This window comes from Passer montanus, unplaced genomic scaffold, assembly GCF_014805655.1.
Source record: "Passer montanus isolate IOZ18808 unplaced genomic scaffold, ASM1480565v1 scaffold25, whole genome shotgun sequence".
NCBI lineage: Eukaryota > Metazoa > Chordata > Aves > Passeriformes > Passeridae > Passer > Passer montanus.
Window position 1 is genome coordinate 6,331,334 of NW_024367149.1, and position 20,359 is coordinate 6,351,692.

Consider the following 20,359-nt stretch of genomic DNA (forward strand, 5'->3'; position numbering starts at 1 on the left):
CTGTGAAATCTGGAATAAAAAGTAACAGGTTTTGCCTGCTTTTTGTCACTGTGTTGGTAGAGCAGCAGTCCCTGCCTTACTGCCCATTTATACAGCACAACTTGGTGCTGCCGTGGGTCATGTCCTTCAGGCACTGCTGTGATAACAAGTAATATTACCAATAAACTTTGCATTCATTTCACTGCAGACTGGGGACAGAATATTTTGGTTTAGCATATTCATGCAAAAGCCTATGATGGACTGGTTCAGGATAAATTTAGCTATTAAAGAAAATAATTTTCTCCTTTATTTGAACTGAGCCTTGCATCTTAAAATGAACACATTTATTGTCTTCTCCATTTGGATCATTTTTGTGCTCTGTACAATTATTGTGGCACCCATAAATGTGAATTTGCTGAAAATGTTTGAACACCATTTCAGCGTGAATGCAGTACACTCTGAAAGCAAGTTAAGACAGCTATATCTGTGCCATGAGAGCCAGGGATTGCCAGTTTTCTGAGCTGAGACTTTGAGCTATTTCTATATTTAAAATATTAAATGTGACTTTTACTCCAAGGAAGGTAAAGATGTAGCATGTAGAAGTGTGTGTGAGTGGGGAACATGTCAAAATACAGAGGGTTAGATAATGATTTGTTTCTGGGGTATTGGATTTGCCTCCAGGCAGATAGACTAAAAAGCTTCATTTTCCTCCTTTATTTCATGTTCATGATGTATTTATTAGGTAAATAATAGCAAAGTCTAGTTGTGCAGTACGTAAGCTTTAATAAAAATGTAATTGACAGTGAAATTTGACAGTTGTTACAGTTAAGAGAATCTGTGCTGGAGCTGTACACAGAGCATTGTTTGCTGCTCCTGAGGTCACTTTAGGAAGAAGCCCACGTGTGGTCCAGGTGCACCTGCTTCTTGCTCTGACTGCAGTTGTGGTTTTGAACCAAAGAAGGGTAAAATCACTTTGTTCTTTTCCTTTAACACTCTGATGGGAAGGTGGCATGATGTGTCCTGAACATTCTGTGATCCAGTGCCTGACTCTGCAAAAATGTGCTAAATCCCCATGGAGCAATTAGCATCTTGGTGCATTTTAAACTGGGGTGGGGTTCCTGGGCTGAGGGACCTGGATGTGTTTGTGTGTTCTGCTCCATGCCTGTGGAACAACCTCCTGGCTTTGGCATGGCTATTCATGGCTCAGCAGATGGCAAGGCTGTGGATGGGCAGGTCAGGCAGCCCCTGTCAATGGGGTTTTTCTCACCTGCAGAAAAGTTCTAGGGGAACAGACTTGTACTGTGCTGACTTCCATTCAAAAGAGCAGATATGCAGGGAGTTAAAGCCTGTTCCTCTTTGTTTGAGGGAAACCTTTGTGAATCTACATTTATTTTCTTTGAGAGGTTTTGTTTGTTTCTTCTTTTGTCATCGTTTTTCACGAGATGGCTGTGGGACCTCTGCCATGGCACCATTTGTTTTCACTTGTAAAAGCAAACAACTTGCAATGCTAATTAAAGAGCTTTTTTAGATAAAGTAAGAGCTTTGCATTATTTATCTAAACTCTTTTTTATGGGGGAATGTTCTGAGTTTGTTCATTAATGAACACTTAGAAATAATATAAAATTAGACCTCATGAATTCTTCATGAGGTGTAATTTGCCATGATCTTTTTTCTTGGCATTTAGGTGCTGTGAACAGTTCATTATTCATAGCTAACTTTTTTGACTTCTGAGTCCTCAAAATGGATATGTCTGCATGAATTTTTTGGGGGGTTTAGGGTTTTTTTTCAGACTTTGATTTTAGGAGAAGATAGTTTGAGATATGTTTAGAGTGCCTCTTTAGTGCTTGTAAATAAGTTATTCTTAAGATTCTTAATTGTGATTTTTTTTTTTACATACCAAATTAGTTTCTGTTTATTGTGGACTATGGTCAGTGGGGTACACATAATTCAGGTATCAGGAATGGGTGCTGATTATTTGCTGAATGCCAGCTCCTTTCCTTGTACATATGTGGCAGCCTCAATTCAACATGCAGACACTCTTTTAAACTGCTGAGAACAAATTTTGTAAATATAAAAAATGTATATTTACATTTACCAAGCCATTGGCTATTGCTTATGCATGCAATAGGGAGATAAGGCTGTCTTAGTCTGTGGGTAGTTTTCCAAATGATTCATTAACTGTGCTTTGTAATGGTAGATGGATGTCACACATTTACTGTAATAAGTGAAGATTAGTGTCAGTTACTCCAGCTTGGAATAGTTGGTAATTGTAATAGTTCTGTTTATACATACAGGTATTTTTTGCATTATTGTTGGAGCTAATATTTAGCAGGAATAAATTGAAATTAGTTGAATTAATTGAAAAAACAATGGAGATGAGATGGAAGTATTTCTGAAACATTAGTGATGTAGGAGTAGCTCTAATGGGTATTTGTGGCAGATACTCTGTGGGAGAGGTTTATACCAAGCCTTTTGGTAAGCAGTGTTTTGTAAAACACTGGCAAAGCTTATGTTGTCTTCCCCAAAGCATTTATTTGTGAAATCTGTCAAACTAAAATACCTCATACTTTGCTGATACAGTACCATAGTGAGAAAAGTAGTACACCAGGAAATGGTCATTTTTTTTTAAAGCAGCAGTCTGATGAAATACATGTACAATTTGAAACATGTGACTTAGAATTTCAACACTGATTTTTTTATCACAGATAGTATTTGTCAGCATTAGAACATTCAGATTATTGGTGGCTAAATGATCAAATGTCTATTAGCAATAACTGCAGTTTATTCCTCAAAGATGCTATTACCCTGTATAGAGAGTATCATATTGCAGTATTGAGAGTTTGGCAAGGTATTGCCCCCAAAAAAATAAAATGTCTCTTTATACCAGTAGCATGTGAATGTCATCACACATGACATTTGCACTGTAATATTTCAGGACCGGTAGTAGCTGCCTAAATTGGGTCAGAAAAGGTCTACAAAAAGAGTACAGATATTGCTAAATTTACTTGCTTATGGAGGTTTAAGAATAGTTTTAGGGATAACAGTATATTTTGTTTTTAAAAAATTAACATAGATGTTAAGTCACTCTCGAATTTTCAAGGTTTGTTTTGCCTATATCCAGATAAACCCTTGATGAGTTAGGCAGATTTAGAGCTTTCTTTGATATTTTTGTAGAATTTAATTGCAGCCCAATACTCTTCTGTATTTAAAAAAGTTATTACCTGTAATTAAAACGCAGTAAGTTAACTGTGTGCCCTGGAAACTGGACTATTGATTTTAAAAATATTCATATTGTGATACAGGCATTGAATTAAAAATTTAAATCTTAGTGTTGTGGGTAGAGGAGAAGAAAACATACAGCAACTGTCATGTTGAAATCTATTTGAATAAATAATATCCCTGTTACGTAATGTGCTGACTGATGTGGAATCAACAGCTACTTAATATTAAAAACAGTGCTTGACAATAAACATCCCAGTGCATGCACACTGAACTCTGCCCGGGGTTTGAGCTTCAGGCATGTCGGGGACAGGACCAAATGTGTGGGGGAAGGCGAGCCAAGGCTTACCTTTTGGTTTCCATTAATAATGTAAGTTTCTACTCATGGTAGGAGTCAGTATGCACACCTAAAGTGTTATTCCTTTGTGCCTGTGAGAGCTTCGAATGCAAGCTCTGCTACAGAATTGCTTTTGCACAGAAATCACTCTGTAAATGGAGACTTAAAATTATGCAGTAAAAAAAAACAAAACTGAAGTCCTTTATCAGAAATGCTTTTTGATAATGGATAGAGAGAAATGTTGAAGAATTGTCTTTTTAATACGTATATAGCAAATGGATTTTCAGTAGCCTATGACTTCGCAATAATTTGAAGGGCAAATAAGTGCCTTGGTTTTCTGTTCTACTATTAAAAAGTCAGGAAAACCTAATTGGAGTTGAGAGTAACTGGGAAGAAAACCTGGCACCTGGTGCAAAATCAGTTTATGCCAAGATACTTTGAAGTATAAGAGGAAATGTACTTGTTCAGGAACAGATTTTTACCGAGCAGCTTACTCTTAATGTTCTGAATGTGTTAAATGTCTTGGGTTGAATTCTGTTCCTTTGCTTGGTGGGGAAAGTATGAATGCTGAAAATTTAACTAAAAAGCATTTGCAAAATGCCTAAGTAGGACACCAAGCAGTTAGGAATTTTGTTTTCTTTCACAGATTTTAAAAGATCCAGGGTTATTGTCTACCGCCGGGAACTATAGATAGCTTTTGAGTCTGTTGCTAATAATAGGTGATGCACCTTGCTCGGTGTGTTGTGCTGAAGTCCTGCTTGTGCTGAAACTGAAACCAGAGGTGTGGTATCCCTGCCGGCTCCAGAGGGGCAGGATCAGTCCCTAAAACTGCAGCTTATCTTGTGGGGTTTTACATTGGGAAGAATATGGTCCAGTGATGTAACAGCGCGCGGGAAGCTGCCGTTAACCATGTCAGCTGCTTCACTCATCCCCTGGCTGTGCCTTAGCGTCGCAACTGGGATTTTTTCCCCCAAATTTCAGTCGGGTGGCTGCGGATGCAGCCCGTAGGAGCAAGGCTGTGCTGAGCTGGAGCGCGGCCGCCTTGGGGTGCGAACCGCGGCCCCGCAGCAGCTGGTGGCGGAGCTCAGAGCCGTGGGGTCGCGGAAGTGCGGAGATCAAAGGATGATCTTCCAGCTGGAATCCCGAGCTAAACAGATTTAGCAGCATCTGAAGCGTTTAAGTAGTACGTGTGAGTAAATACATGGATGGAATTAGCTTGGAGAAGGGAAGGAAGTATGGCCGATGCCGGGTAGAAGGGGGATTCTTGAAGGAAGAGCGTGTGGGGCTGGCACAGCTTGGCCAAGGATGCCAGCAGTACTTGGTGCCACGTGGCTGGTAAAATTGGCAGGGGGATTCTGGTTTGGATGTGCCCATGTCTTTCAAGAAGTGACTATTTTTGTGCAGTTTATTTTCAAAATGATTCTGCTGTGTGGTTTTAAGGCATTTCTGTTAAGCACAATGTGGCAAGGCTTCTTTTTATTTAAAAGCTGTTAAACCAAGTAGCTATTCCTGGGCTTGATAATAAAAATAATGGTAATTCAAAACTTATTTCCATTGATAAAAAAGAGGGTTATTTCCCAAATGAGGCATTAAACTAACACTGATGCATTTCAATTAAAAAAAAAAAAACATGACCAGAATATAACCTATTTAGACTCTGAGCCACCCTACTGCAGTTAATTTTAGAATAGACACCCTTTTTTGGGGGGGGTATGTGTCCCCATCCTCCTGAATTACCAGCCTAATTTGTCACAATATATACCTCCCTGGATTTAAAAAAGAAAGCAAATTAAGTCTTGAGTAATTATAATAATTACAGGATCGGCGGAATACCAGGTTCAGAGTGTGTGGTGCCTTAGCCCTCTGTTCTCCCGTGTTTGTCACTGTCCCTGGGCAGTGGAATCTCCTGCCTGGAGCGGCAGTTTGCATCACTGACTCTCTGGTGGAAGGAAGCTGAGCCCATGTGAGAGATGATCTTTAATTCCAGTGAAGCTGCACATTCCGAACCTTGCAGCAGGCAGGAAAAGCCACCATTTGTGTTGCTTTAATTTTTCGAGAATTGAGGATAAGCTGTCCCTTCCTTTGGCAGCATTGGGGACAGTGAAGTTGGGCTAGAACCCACAGCAGAGGCAAATTATGTAGAAAAAGCTCGAAGTACCCAGGTTTTTCTGCTTCCTTTGTCTGCCTGTGCAGTTGTGGGATGAAAACTTGTGTTCTGCAGATAAACATGCAGACAGCCTTGCTCACGTGATGGGTGGCACTAGTGACAATGGGGCTACTGTCCTGCAACACACTTTGCTAAGCTGGATTCTTACTTGTCGTTTTTTGGAAAGGTCTATTTAAGTCTCTCCCGTGAAAACTGGAGATCTGTGTTTCAAGATAGATGTGCTTGTTATAATTGCAGCCTTCACCTGTGCCTGATAAGCCTTTCTTTGATTAAACCTTTTTGATTCTAGTCAATATCTGAAGACCTTTGTATCTGTGAAGATTGAAAATCCAGGGCTTTATTATTTAAAGAGGTGTCAGTTCGTTAGTGGAAAATATAGGTGGAGAATATAGGTCACCTCTGGAACCAGTCAATGGTATGTCTTGGGACACCAGGTTTATTAATTGAAGGCAAGCTGAGTGATGACACGGTGCAGATTGACTGTGCCTGGTTAATGTTGTTGTCATTGCACTCTGTGATACAGTTATTAAATAGGTAAAATATTTTACCTTTTCATATAGAGCCATACACTTACTTCATCTGATTTAATGGAACTATAATTTTAATTATGATTATTACCTTAAATTATAATTAAATTTATGTGGTTTAAATTTACATTTGTGAAAATGGCTGCGTGATGAAAGCAGAAATCAGCTTCGCATTAACAAAAAAAGGTTTTTTTTAACTGCATCTTAGTATATGCTCACAGCCAAAGACTAGCATGACCTACTTTGCAACAATAACAGAGGAATCAAGCCGGGTTTTTTTGTTGAAGTATCTAAATTGGCCATGAATGCTACCTACTCATTCGTTTGTGAGTATCTTTAAAAATAGCTATTGTATCTATGAAACTTAAGGGTGGTTTTTTTCCCTTTTCTCTTATTTTCCTATAGATAATTAGCACCATGGAGCCTCAGGTGTCGAATGGCCCTACTTCCAATACAACCAATGGACCCTCCAGCAACAGTAGAAACTGCCCTTCCCCCATGCAGACAGGGGCTGCTACAGATGACAGCAAAACCAACCTCATAGTCAACTATTTACCCCAGAACATGACCCAGGAGGAGTTCAGGAGTCTCTTCGGGAGCATTGGTGAAATCGAATCCTGCAAGCTCGTGAGAGACAAAATCACAGGTAAGCGCTTTGCGTTGTGGGTTTTGCCTGGTCAGGGTCAGCTTGTGTTAGGGGTCAGCAGAATCTTGCTGCTTTTGTATTGCAAGTGCTAACGCAGGGAATGCAGCAGATGCTTAACTTCAGGGGCAAGCCTTTTGTTTTCAGTGCTGCGCGCTGGATCTAGAGCAGCTGAGAAGCCCCTTGTCTCTCAGCCTCTACAGATCTGGGGACACGTCTGAACACTGCCAGTCTGCCTGTGTGTTACACACTGTGCAGCTTCTTGCAGGAGAGCTTAGACTGTGGCTTTTCTTTCCTGTTCATTCCCATTTTATTTTAAAATGGACTTATCTGAATAGCTTGAGCCAACTGATGGTTCCTAATTCTGACTCTGCCATTTGAGCTTCACCAAACCCTCGTTAAATTTCTGCCTATTTAAGAACACTGAAGTGAGGTGGTTCTGCATGTTCATCAGAGCTTATTGACCGTGGTGTTCTGGAACAGCGGTGGGCTATAGTTGAGACTTGCTTCTCTGGATTTCATTCAGACATCTGTACATAATTAACTCTTGTCCCCAAAAACATTTTAGTTTGAAGAGATCCTTTTTCATATGAAGCAGCACCCATTGGTAGGTGCCTTCAGAGTAAAAGCCTCCCATGGCAGATGCTGCCTCAACAAGGACAGGTCTGCACTGTCACTGGAGGAGGTGTGGATGGGTGCAGATGCACCTGGCCTAATCCACATCCCTGCTGCTGCTGCCAGGAATCCACTGGTGCACAAGATGGGATGAACAATCAGCTTTTATAGCTTGCTTTATAGGTTAGTTTTCTAGGTTGTGTGTCTACTCGCACTGTAGGTGGGAGCAGCTGAAATTTCACTGCTGTTCAGTGCATCACCAGTGCTGTTATGTTTAGCACAGAGAGCAGCAGCCTTGGGAGAGAAAGGGTTCCAAAAAAGGAGTCAGCTCCCCTCAGAGCCTCTCCTGGCAACTTGGGTGTGTGCTCTGTGGGAAGAGGCACCATGGGAAGATGAGGAATTAAAATGCAAATCTTCATACCTGCTTCTGTAACATCCTGGCAGCCATTGTATTGGCAGCGTTTAGCATGATCTGCTTAGTGCTTTTCAGCATGCAATGCTTCTTTTTTGTTTACTTCCCGACACACAGCAATGCTCTGGTTGAGCACAAGGCACATAACAAATGGCAGTAGCTGCAGGGCAGCTTGAGTCCTCACAAGTGTAGTCCAGCAGAGCTTTCTTTAGCACATTGACCATGATGTATCTATTGCAATAAATCTTCTGATTTGGCCAGAGCTTCGGGTGTTCTGAAAAGAAGATTGAAAAATGGAATTGACTTTTATTTACTTTGGTTTTTTTCTACAGGCCTTTGTTTTTCTTCTAGGCTGAAAATAATCTGAAAAATTTAACTGCAGGTTAGTTGAGTTATTTCAGGCAGAAGTGAAACCATCTACAGGAGTCTAGGGTGCCTAGCTTCAATCTTCATCTTGTTTCATGCACTTTTGCTACTTAATCACTCAAATGTGTGATGATGCTCTTACAATATATTTTCAAGACTTAAGATATCAGTGTTGTTTTCATAGGGCATAGGTTGTCTTTGGACAGAGAGCCGTGACTTCATCAGCAAGGAACAGTATTCTTATTGTTTCATTCCATCTCCAGTCTTTTGTCTTTCTGTTTGAAGATATGAGAAATTTGCTATATGATCTTCTGACATATTCTTGGGTAGTTCTTTTGCCTATGCTTTTTCTTTCCATACAAAGTGCATAAATCTTTGATCACTAAAATACTTTAAAGGAATCATTCTTTTAAAAAAACTTGCACAGATGCCTTGAGGACATCACCCCTACGTGTTGTTTTAAGAGGTGATACAAATACAAAAGAGCCGTATTTGCAAAAAAAAAATAGTTCTCCAAATTATCTGTCCTGGTTTTGAAAACAGAATTTCATCTGCCAAGGTTTTCAGGCCTGTTATCAAGGCATTGTGCAACATTACTGAATTTGAGGATGCATATTCATTCCTCACGTTGAATTCAGAGTTAGTAAATCAAATGCAGTCCTCTGCCAGAAGCAGTTCATGTTTTTAAGGTTCTTAGAACGTGGAGAGTAACAAAATGGAAATGCACTGAGGTCATGCCCAGCTCATCTTTCTGGATCATCATGTAAGCATGTTCTTCATTAGGCCCCTGGACTGTTTTTTTGGGTGGGGTGGGGTGGAGGTATGCCAGGCTGCAAGAGGAATGACTGGCTTTTCAGGGGTTCTTTGCTTTTTCCTTATTAAAAATCAATAGAACTGTTTTTTTATTTTTTTCTGGCAGTGAAATTGCAAAAAAAACCCCAGTGAATTCGTAAGCTATTGCTGAAGCAGTGAAGATGTGAAATAGTTTAGATTTTGCCCGCTTTTGGATTTTTTGTTGTTTCTGTTAAAAATTTTGTGGCTTTAATAAATCTGAGCTAAGCATGCTCTATTTTGTTATGCCTTAAAACAAATGTACTGTTCTTTCTGTTAAAAGTCTGGTTGGTCTTCATATATTGTAAGTTTGCTTCCTTCTTGCTGGGCTGAATTATCAGGCAAATCAAAAAAAGTCAGAATAAAAAGCTGTAGAGAGAGCTTGCTTCAAGAAAGAAAGAAAAGGTCGTAAACCAAATCATGATTAAATAGTTATCCTGGCAAAACCGTTGTATAGAAAATCTCAAATGTATTTCTGAAGCTAGGTAGCATTGAATTGGTTCATGTAAAAGATTCTATTTGCCTTGTCAAAGAGCTGCAAAATTTTTTTGGGGGGGGAATAATGTTGAGTCTTCTGAAATGTTTTTTTCAAGGAGTTAAAAGATATATAAAGTCTTTTTAAACATACTGGGTCTCTCCAATAAAATTCATTACCTGAGCTCTTATATTAATTTTAAATTTAGTTAAACAATGACAGGAATAGTCATCTGCTCCAAGTCTTTTTGCAGTCTTAGAACAGTAGTAGGAGTTTTTAATAAAATTGGTTGATGAAGTTGCCCCCTCGCTTTGGAAAGGCACATGTTAAAACAAGCATATTCCTTTACTAAAAAACTATGCTAATTTGGTAGTACACCGTACTGAGTTGAATAGGAATGACAGCTTCTAAGACAGCCTTTAATTTGGTATTCAAAACCAAAATCGTAAACTTGGGTTTTGTTTGGTAGCTTCTCAGAACAGGCAGGATATACAGTAGCATTTTTTAAAGATGCTAATGACTTGAGAGAGGAGATGGAAGTCAGACATACATTTTAATTATGGGGGAGGGGTTGCAATAGCAAAAATGGTTTGGGTTTTTTTTTTTCCACTGCAGAGATTTTAAGGGAATGAGACAAGATAAAACAGACTGAAGATAGTTGCCTTCATTTGGCAGGGGTGTTTAATAAAAGCAGAACTTGTGGTTGTAAAGTGTGCTTATTAAATTCTTCATTTACACTACCTAATTAATTCTAGCATTTTAAATTAACAGTGAAACTGGTCCCTGCTGTACCATTTCATAGCTACAGCATATTTCGTCCAACAACCCAGTTGTTCAGGTTTAATCAGCTGCGCTCAAAAAATGAGAAGGAACTTAGGTTAAAAAAAACCCAGCTAAGTGGCATAAACATTTTAGAACAGCATTAGATGAGAGGAGGTGACTTCAGGGAGGAAACCTATGGCTTCAGATGGATGTGAGTGAGGCTCAGCACTAACCAGAAATGCTAAGTTAGAGAGTGTTGCAGATGCTCTTTATTTCTTATTTTGTCTGAAGAAAACCAGTGACAAATATCTTCATCGCTTGAGGGAGAGGGCTTGAATTCATGGGAATTTTCAGAGAAGAAACGCTGAACTTGTTTTGTGCTGTGTTTTCAAACAAAAGATCCAGTCAGTATAGTGTCTGTCAGACACTGTAAGTGCTGCTGGCCCTCTGAGTTGTCCTTGTTGACATAGTTTGTGTGTTGGGAGAAGGGGATGTTTGTTACTAATTCTTTAATTCATTTGGTAGCTATTTTTCCTTTTTTTTTTTTTTTGTTTCTCTGTAACTTACCCAGAACTTCCCTCTTTGAATCTTTAGATGATTGGTATCCAAAAATCTTTGGCTTGCAAATCTTTCGCATCTTCAGATCATCCAGGAACACTGCAAAGCAGAATATTTATTGATACAAGATTTCTGTGCATCCTTTAAGTTATGGCAGGGTTTGCATAATTCTAGTGTGTGGTACAATTTGATGTTCTTTGCATGTATAATCAGGAACTTCATTGTTCCTCTATCCAGAATATAACTGTTGTTTTTGGGGTTTTTAATGGTTCTTTTTTGAATTTGCAATTCCTTTAAGATTATGTACAAAGACTAAAGCCTTTCACTTTAGTTTCAGGTATTTATAATAGTACTGATGCAGGTTTAGAATTAAAACTGCAGTTTGGAAATAATCATGGCATTTTAAGGATAATTTAAATATCAATGAGTGAAAAGGAGAAAAAGAAATACTGACTGCTTTGCCTGTAGTCTTCTCTAGAAGATATGGATTGTCCACTCCTTACTCCTTCGATATTTAAGCATAGGATCCAAGAACCAAAACATACTAAAATGGCAGAATCAGAAATCATGCTGCATTGTTAGAGTACAGGAAGGTGTTTTTCACATGAGAAGTGTGCAGTGCTCATTCTTCTGTGGAAACCAATAAATTGTTGACCTGGGAAGGCTCTTCTGCTCCTTCAATCCAGAAGTTTGTTCACACTGAGTTGGTATTATGTGCCATCTAGAAAAAAAATTTCCAACTTTCTTGTGAAATAAGAAACCTGTATTGAAAAGCTGCTGCTTTAAAAAGCAGACCCAGATTTTATTCAACTAAATGATGGGGAACTAGTGTGTTTCTATCTAGAACATGCTGTTCAGAGCTGCATGTTTGCAGTTTGCTGAAATTTGGAGCTTAATTAAGCAGCCTTAATTTCAGCATCTGCATTTGGAAAGCAAGGGATGAAGAAAGCTGTACATCCTCAGGAGGAGAAGCCATTAAATGCACACTGGTGATGCCCAGGGAGGCAGGAGAAGAAGGCAGGCAGAAATGGTCATGTTCTCCAGGAGGGAACTTCTGGGGTCTGATGGCAGATGTGCTGTAGCAGGAAAACACTGAAGCTTTCCCTGGTAAGCAGACATCACCTAGTATTGGCCCAGTGTTTGCAGCAGCCAAGTTTTATGTGTTTTAACTGGAGATTTTGAGGCATGATAGATAACCAAAACGTCCCAATGGGTCCCTCTGGGTTGGAGTCAAAGGACAACTCTGGAATCTCATCAAAATGTGAAGAAACAAAGCAGAAATGGAACTAATGGCTAAATTTAGTTACCGGGAACCAGAGCTTTGGTAAGGCAGATTTTCACAATAGGTAACTATTGCATGGTTAAGTTTACAGGTGAAACACTTAAACTGGAAATTGCAGAGATATTAGTGAAATTGTGCTGCTTTGTCAAGGGGAGAAAAGATTTATTTTTATTTAAGGGAAATAGTTCACAGCTATTTATGCTTAGAAGCTGCAGATAGAACATGTATTCACTGAAAAATTCACATATAAAGGCTGGCAGTGTTTCATCTATATTTTCTTTAATAGTTTCGTAAAATGGTGTGCCAAAAGTGTCCTGTGGAAAGAAAAAATAAGATCCATGTGCAGATTAATATAGTTTACAGTAAAACCCAGCATTTGGGTACCTGATCTGACATGATTGAAAGTCTAACTCAAACATAAATTTCTTCTGCATTTGATGTCCAATTCACTGATTGTGCTTTGGAAGTGCCTTCCATTTTGAAATATTACTAGTTCCAGCAGTTTTCCCCACGTAAAATACATTAAACAGATAGGATTATAGAATGCAAGGATTATGTTAGATAAGACTTATAAACTCTTTAGAAAGTATGTAAACACTCATGCCTCATAGCATAAGCCCACCTAATAACAGGGTTTAGGAGAAAAATACCTTGTAGAGGTAGTTTATTCCCTTGTTGACTTGGAAGAGGTTTTTAGTAATGCCCTGTAAAGCAGTGGTAACTAATCACTGATCTCTGATCATTTATTTGGCACAGATCTTGTTGCCCTGGACTGAGTGTTAGCAGCAATTTCATTGCTCTGGTAGAAAAGGAGAATTAATACAGTCCTTAAGAACAGGGGGAAGAATGCTTTCATGCAGTGGTGTTCACCATAAATTGAATATATATTTCAGGTATTTGGCTTGATTGCATTTAAAGGCCATATTTAGTAGTGCCCCTCAAATTGACTGTATAGGGAATCGCTGTAAGAAGCAGTGGAGTTCTTGCATTTTACTTACTTGAAAGCAAAAGACTTAGTATTTGCTGAAATAGGAAAAATATTTATACATCAAAGTACTCAGCTAGTGTTCTTTTGTCTGAAAAAATAATACCAAATTAGGTGAAATGCCTTAGGTTTTTCAAGAAGTGACTGTACATTGGCCCCACTGTATTTATTAGGTAAAGGAGATTTGTATGGAAGTTACTTCTTTGTGTTGGATACATAGACAAATGCAGTGAGGAAAGGGTGGTCAGAGCAGTGTTAGTGCAGCCGAAAGTCAAGAGATGTAGAAGTCTAATGTAGTTTGAAACTGAAAAGAAAAAATTCTTTCTGCTCATCAGATGGAATACAGACTATGCTTTATTTTTTCATTTTATGCAGAGAATGAAATATTAAAAGATAAGGAAAACCAGACATGTTTCAGAGTCTTTTAAATATGAAATCTAGAATTATTTTTAAAGGACTAAATATATGGCTCTGAATGTTATTAAAGACCTTTGATAAATTGATCTTAATTTCATAGCCTAGTTATTTTTACAGCTTATTTCCTGAAGTATATTCTGTTCTGGAGCAGAGATAAACGCAATTTCCATGTTGCATATCCTATTTTAAGGGCTGCAGATTCAAGACAATCCCCAAATATTGATTATTTTAATGAACACTTGCATTAAGTATCTGAACTTAGCACTGTGGGGGAGGAGACACAGAAATGGTAGCGAGTGTCTCAGTGCTGGATCTCTAAAATGCTTTTTGTGTGGTTTGATGTCTGTGCTGAACGCTGAGGAAAATGGCCAAATTAGCATCCATCATTTTCTTTATCAGTTCTCTGCAGTCCCCTGGTGCAGACTCTGTGCCGGCGAACAAAAGAATTTTGATTTCTTGATTATTGGAAAAAAGCAATTGAAATGAGTGTTGGGGCAAATAGGCAGAGAGCAAGCAGGCATGGCCCTTGTGCTGCAGAAGAGCTTTCTAATTAACTTCACTGGTTTCAATCCTGAGCTGCTTCTCAAGTGTATTAAATGCCTCTAATGCATATTTAGAGTATTCTTCAGTTTTTGGTGCTTGGTTTGAGTAAATACCATCACCTTCCCATCAAGCCCAGTGTGGAAGGATTACCAGGGTGATTTTCCTCAACAGCACAAGCACGCCTACACCTCTGAGCTCATGACCTCCTGATACAAGGTTACTTGTGAGGCTTTCCAGTGTGTCTCCTACTCTGAGCCTTTTTTCCATCCTTCCTATCACCTGTATTGAAGATAAGCTGGTCTGCCAGGGATCAGCCAGTGAAATGGCTCTGGTGCAACCCTCTGTTGGTGGCACTCCACCCTTCACTTCTAGTGTTTTCTTTCCTTTTTGGAATCATTCTGCCTTCTCCTCAAGAAGCCCAGACCCTGTGCTTCAGCATTTGTGCACAGCTGCTTCTCTCCATAACTTTTTATTTTCTTTCCTTTTAGCCCAAGGAGAAAGGGGAGGAAAGGAATGTGAGTGCCAGGAAAGCTCTGTCAGCCACTAGCAAGGCACTCCCTTCCAGCTGAGGCAGGGTCCTGTGGGGCAGCAGCAGACAGCACACCCAGGTACCTGTCAGGGCTCCAAGGCTGACTTTCCCAGCATTTCTCTATTCCCTGCTGCTCAAGGAGTTCTGCCCTCCAGCCACACCTATGAGCAGCACAGCTGTACTGTGGCTGTCACCTCTGCCTGGTTCCTCTGTGCTTTTGCTACACAGCCTGTCCAGGAACAGAAGTGACCTGTGTAAAATCAGTCCAAGTGCTCTGGAAAGTGCTCTGCCTCCTGCTCTCCCTTTTCACAAGGCTAATTTTCACCAACACTGCATTTTGAGTTTCTTCTTGACTTTCAGAGGGCGTTCACTAAACTCGTGACCAGGGTTACTTGACCTGCCTGCAGTAGCTCATTCTCTGAATCAGTGAGCCAGGGAGTCCTTGTCCCTTCTGTCTTGCAGAGCTGATCCATCATCAGTTGACTTCCCCCTAGCAAGCTGTTTGTTTTCTCTTCAGCCAAAAGAGTTCTGCCAAGGTGATCTTCACCTTGGCTTCTGGGAATGGTCAGCGTGAGACCTTCAGACCAGTATTGGGATCTGCTGCTCCTAGGAGTGTGAATGTCCTCAGTATTCCTGCCTCTCCTGTCTTCTGCTACCTCAGTTCCTGTGCAGTCCCTAAACTGATGGAAGTCATCATTCAGTTTCCATCTCCTCAGAATACATCCTTCAGATTTTTGCTTTTGGAGTTACTATCACTGTGACTTGAGGAAAGACCCATTTACATGATCAAGCCAACCTCTTTTCTATTTGTCAAATGGGATGCAATTTGTCAAGGGCAAAGTTCCTTTCGGGATATTTACTGCATGGAGGTCTTCCCTGGCCTTAAATCCTTTTTTTCCTCTTTTGCTTCCAGAACACTACAGAAGTTCAATCTCACTGCTTGGGAACTTAGGCCACCATTTTAAACTGACTTACAGTTAAAAGTTCTTCTAATTTTGCTGTTAAACATAAGGATATATGGAGAGGATGTGTTCTACACCCTTAACACTGCTCACCACCTCTTTTCTCCTGCTTAAAGCATGGTTTCTCTTGCTGCCTGAACTGGGAGTCCAGCAGCCTTTGTGTGCAGCTCACTGGCAGTCCTGTGCTTAGAGTCAGCACAGATAACCATCTCGGGAATCTGGGCTATTGGAAGTTGCACTGATGCACAGTCTTTGCCAACAAATCACTGGATTGCATCGGCATTCTCTTCATGTCCTGTGCTTCATTCCTGGAATAGTCATTGATAGGGTACTGCAGCCTCTGACTTATCAAACACTTTATGATGCAGCCTGAGGTTTTTTTGGGCACTTCTGAATCTCTCCACATCTATTAAGAAAGGTTTTGCTTAGGTACCATGTTTCCCATTTCTGTGATGCCACAATCTCGTGGTCACTCTCCACTCTCATTCCTGTCAAATTCTTCTTCTCAGGAAAGAGAAGGGGGAAAGAAAGCATCATAGCCAGTTCATTTATTTGGCTTTGCTCACTGGCACTGCTTTGGCTGACTCACTGCTGCATGTTGTTGGATTCCTGAGCAGGATCCATCACTGACTTTGCAGATGTTGCTGCTTGTCCCTGGTAGGAATTTCAGTGCAAGTAACTGACTTGCAGGTGCTGCTGGAGGCAGAATACTGGAGCAGGCAGACCTCTGCTTTGACACAGTACTGCTGTTCTTATGGCTCTCAGCATCTGTTTAATCAGTGGAATATATCAGCTTGAGGGGGGAGAAAAACTGAACACTTATTACTTTTATTCACAAGAGCCTGTACTGCCTTTTTTTTCCCAGTTAGATGGTTTTCAAGGGGTGTTGCAAAAGCAGATGGACAAAAAGCTGCGTCATACTCACCTGCAAGCAAACAAATGGCAGCATTGCCAGTGTGATTAATTGTTGCTGTACTAGAGGGACTGCTGTTCCTGCAGTACAAGCTCTAATCTCCCTGCTGCCCTATTCAGATAATTGTGCTCACACACATTTGGAAGCACCTTAAGTTAGGTATCAACAGGCTTCCTTCCTCTTGCTGCAGAATTCTAGGACCCAAAAAATGAGGCTGCCTCCTCCTTCCCTGGGAAGCTGTTAGCTGGATGGTGGGGGTGTATTGACTTTCCTAGCTGTGAGGATGGTAGGTAGGGCATGAGAAGATAGGACATGTAACAAGAAGTATTCTCCAGCAGTTCCTTTTTTAGACTCCTCTGTTCTCCTACTTGCTGTATCTGTGTCATTTCTATTTACCAGTGAACATCTTTGCCCAAACAGTTCTCTGTTTCTTTAAACATTTTCCTGCTCCGGAAGCTACTTTGTGTTAACCAAAAAAAAAAAGTAAAACCAAAATCCCAGCCCCAAACATGAACAGCTTGGGAGCTTGACTGGTAACATATTTTTCCCTTATGGTTTCTGCTGCATTGGAATAGCTGCTCTGGTGCCTTCATTTTGGTTGTTGGTAGTATTGTGGTCCTCACTTGCTCCAGCTTACGTATTTTGCCAAACTGGAAACAAAAGGAACCAGTTTATTGACCACTTACCTGCTTAATATTGTGAAAAGCCTTTTATAAGAGTTGTGTATCACAGGAATTGCACTGTTTTTAGTGGTGGTAAGCCAACAATGGCAGAAAGCTGCCACCTTGAAAAGAACAGAATTTTTATGCTGGAGAAAATTTACTGAGGAGCATATTCATGCTAATATTCTTCTCAAAAAAATTACCAAGGTTGTGATAGAACTAAGTAGTATGTGCACACAAAGTCATAATATTTTCTCCCTGAGGTAGTTTTCATTACTTCTGTTACCTGCAGGTACCTAAAAGGAATGTTATAAACATTTGAAACCCTACTTAAATTCCTGCTCTTGCTTTAAGATTCTTGGAAGCTCTGTCTTAAAGCAGAAACAAATTCATGGTGAGGCTCTCTGCAGTCTATATATCAGTGCATAACAAAATTTTTATAGGTAGCATGTTTTGGAATATGATGAAGTAGCTTTACCTTTCTCAGCATCTTTCCAGATGCTGTGTAAAGTCATCTACGTAAATCTAACTATTACAGATTAACCTTCTGAGCTGTCAGGTTGCAGCTTTTATTTATGTTTCTGCTGATCAGATTAAAAATGCTGCAGTCACGGGTTGTGTTGTTAATATTAAATTTTGTATTTCAGTCTGTAATAAATTACTTTCCTCTGTGCATTGGAAAAAGTGGTTAGTAGAGCTCAGAGTTTAATTAGTAGGCTGTTGATGAGACAGAACAGGTATTGAGAGTCATTGTTCTGAATTACTGTGAAATTTGTTAGTATTGTTGTGGCTTTTGTTTTTTGCTGTTTGACAGAGGCTGAGGTACAAAACCTTAAATGTCGCTGAATTAAATCATTTAATGACAAAATTACCAGGGCTTTTTGAGTTTGCAGTCAAACAGGTTTCAGATATTGATGCTGCAGTATAATATTATGTCCTACTTAATATGCTTGTTTTGCAAAACATACTCTTGTTTTTCTCCAGTTCTATGTTCCTCTGCCATTTCCTTTAGACTGGAAGCATTGCTGCCACCATTTCTATATGAAATTATTCCAAGTTTGCTGATGCACTGGCTTTTTCAGATCTTGGCTGTGTCTTCTCCATGTTCTCTGCTTGCCTTCCTCCTTACTGACAGAGTATTTTTTTGGCTTTTTAATAAAAATCTCTAGCCTATGAATGAAGATTTTTGTTGAGCCAGGACTCTTTTCACTCTGTGGTTCTCTTACACTTCGTGAAAGTGGGAACCTTGGTCTGTGTGCAGGCTCTATCCTGGTTCTGTCGTTTTGCCTTTCTTCTACCACTCGCTGCCATCATTTTGTAGTGGAGCTTCTTGTAAGCTTTGACTCTGGGTGTCTGGCGTTGCCCTTTTTCGTACAAGTTTGGTACATTTGCACCAAAACTGTGCATGTGGTGTGGTATGGGCTCACTGTACTCTGAACTTACTGTGCCTTTGGTTGAAGCCTGACCAGTGAATAATCACTGTTTCTTTGGTTTGCCTTCAGCTTCTGGTCCATTGTTCAGTATTAAATTTTTAGTTGCATTCTACTTTCATCTAAATTTCAGAAGTGCCAGCAGTTGGGATGATATGCAGGAGGGAAGATACATCTGCTGTAATGAAGCGTGTGCCTCTTCTGTGACCTGCTGGCTCATGCTCTTGGAGTGCCTTTTCTCTTTGGTTCCAGACAATGATTATTTCTATCTTCTTGTAATTTCATCCTTTTTTGAGTAACAATATTAAAAGCAGCACACTTCTAATATTTCATCTTCAGTCATAGTCTTTACACATTTAAAATATCTATAGGCTTTTGTATCTCACTTTGGTCAAATTTCATCAAAGGATACCATACTTCAGTGTTTTAACACTGAATACTTCTAAGCTTGTATCTTAAGTCACTCTTGAGCCTCAGGTCTTATTTTTAAAACATCGTGACTGCAGAAATTTGCCTTCAGTTCGTTGCCTTCTTTTTCTTTGGTACGTACATTCCTTGTTGGAGTTGTGTGGTCTTTACCATTCTTTCTGTACTGCTAGTCTAGTGATGCTGTGTCCTTTTTCCTCAGTGTGACATCCCCTGTTTGGGATGAGAACTGCTTCCTGCAGCCTAGTGCATGCTTAGTATAATGCAGTGACTCCTTTAATTCCTTTTGCAGATTCTTTTTCCACACTGCTGATAACCATTTTTATGTGCTGCTACATCCTTCAGGGTTTTTTTTCTGGTTCTATTTGTTTTCACTTTTTCTCACTCAATCTTGTTTTCACTAAGCCTGTTTGTTTCTAATGTCTGCATTTTTGTGTTTAAGTCGTCTCTTGAGCATTGAATTTACTGTTCAGGATAGACAAGTCATGGCTGTTTCTTGTCCATTCATGCCTGTCCCCAGAACACTGGATTTTTATAGTACAGTCCCTGTTCTGTTCTGGGACAAAGCAGGGAGGAGTGCAGCCTTGCTCTTCTCGGAACAGCTGCTAATTCAGAGGCAGTGTGCTCCTTGAAGGAAGGGGGAGGAGAAGATGAAAAGAAGGGGAAGCAAGAGATGTCAACTGAGGGGAGCAAAATCCAAATATTTGTTCAGAAATGGAACTCGCTTGTCTTGTGTATGTCAGGAGCAGTAGCTTTTCAAAACGTATTTAATCAGTTGCTTGCAGTAGTATGAACACACCCATGCTGAAAATCCAGTTTTGCATTTAAAGAAACTTGATAAAAGCAAGGAAACAAAAAAGGATAATATATTCTACAGAACATGAAATGTGTGTGTTGTTTACAAGATATCTCTAGCCCAGCACAACTCTCAATTGGCCAATGATAAGGTTCCCATCTTAGAGGGGGGGAGCTGCAGTTTTATCTCCCTGTTTTTTTAGTGGCTGTGTTACTCTGTCCAAGTTCACCTTGGAAATTATGATGCCTTTCAGTTTTTTTTCTCCATAACAGGAACAAAAATGCTTTTCTCAATGGTGTTTGTGAAGAAGGTGTGTTTTAGAGGTAAAATGCTTCCGTGCTGTGGTAGTGGGAACTGCAGAAGACTCCAGCCAAGTCAGCAGCATCTGTCTCAAAGTGCCACTTAAAATTTGCAGGCAGATTAGTCCTTGTCCTCAAGCACAGCAGTGGCACAGCTGACTTGGTTGGACTCTGTAGTCTGCAGGTAAGAGCAAAGCCTTGTTTCAGGTGATATGCAGAACGTC

The 20,359-nt window shown here is 39.9% G+C and overlaps 1 protein-coding gene across 9 annotated transcripts in view; it reads left to right on the forward strand.

The window, feature by feature from the left end:
• The window catches only part of ELAVL4 (ELAV like RNA binding protein 4), an 80,895-nt gene that overhangs the window by 31,815 nt on the left and 28,721 nt on the right, over positions 1-20,359 (forward strand). For 8 of the 9 annotated variants that reach the window (XM_039711697.1, XM_039711690.1, XM_039711689.1 and 5 more), the window contains exon 2: positions 6,635-6,875. In XM_039711697.1, coding sequence (XP_039567631.1) covers positions 6,647-6,875 — 229 coding nt within the window. In that variant the 5' untranslated portion in view covers positions 6,635-6,646. Of the gene's footprint in view, positions 1-4,516; positions 4,725-6,634; positions 6,876-20,359 lie in introns of those variants that run through there. The other variant, XM_039711696.1, reaches the window with a different exon arrangement.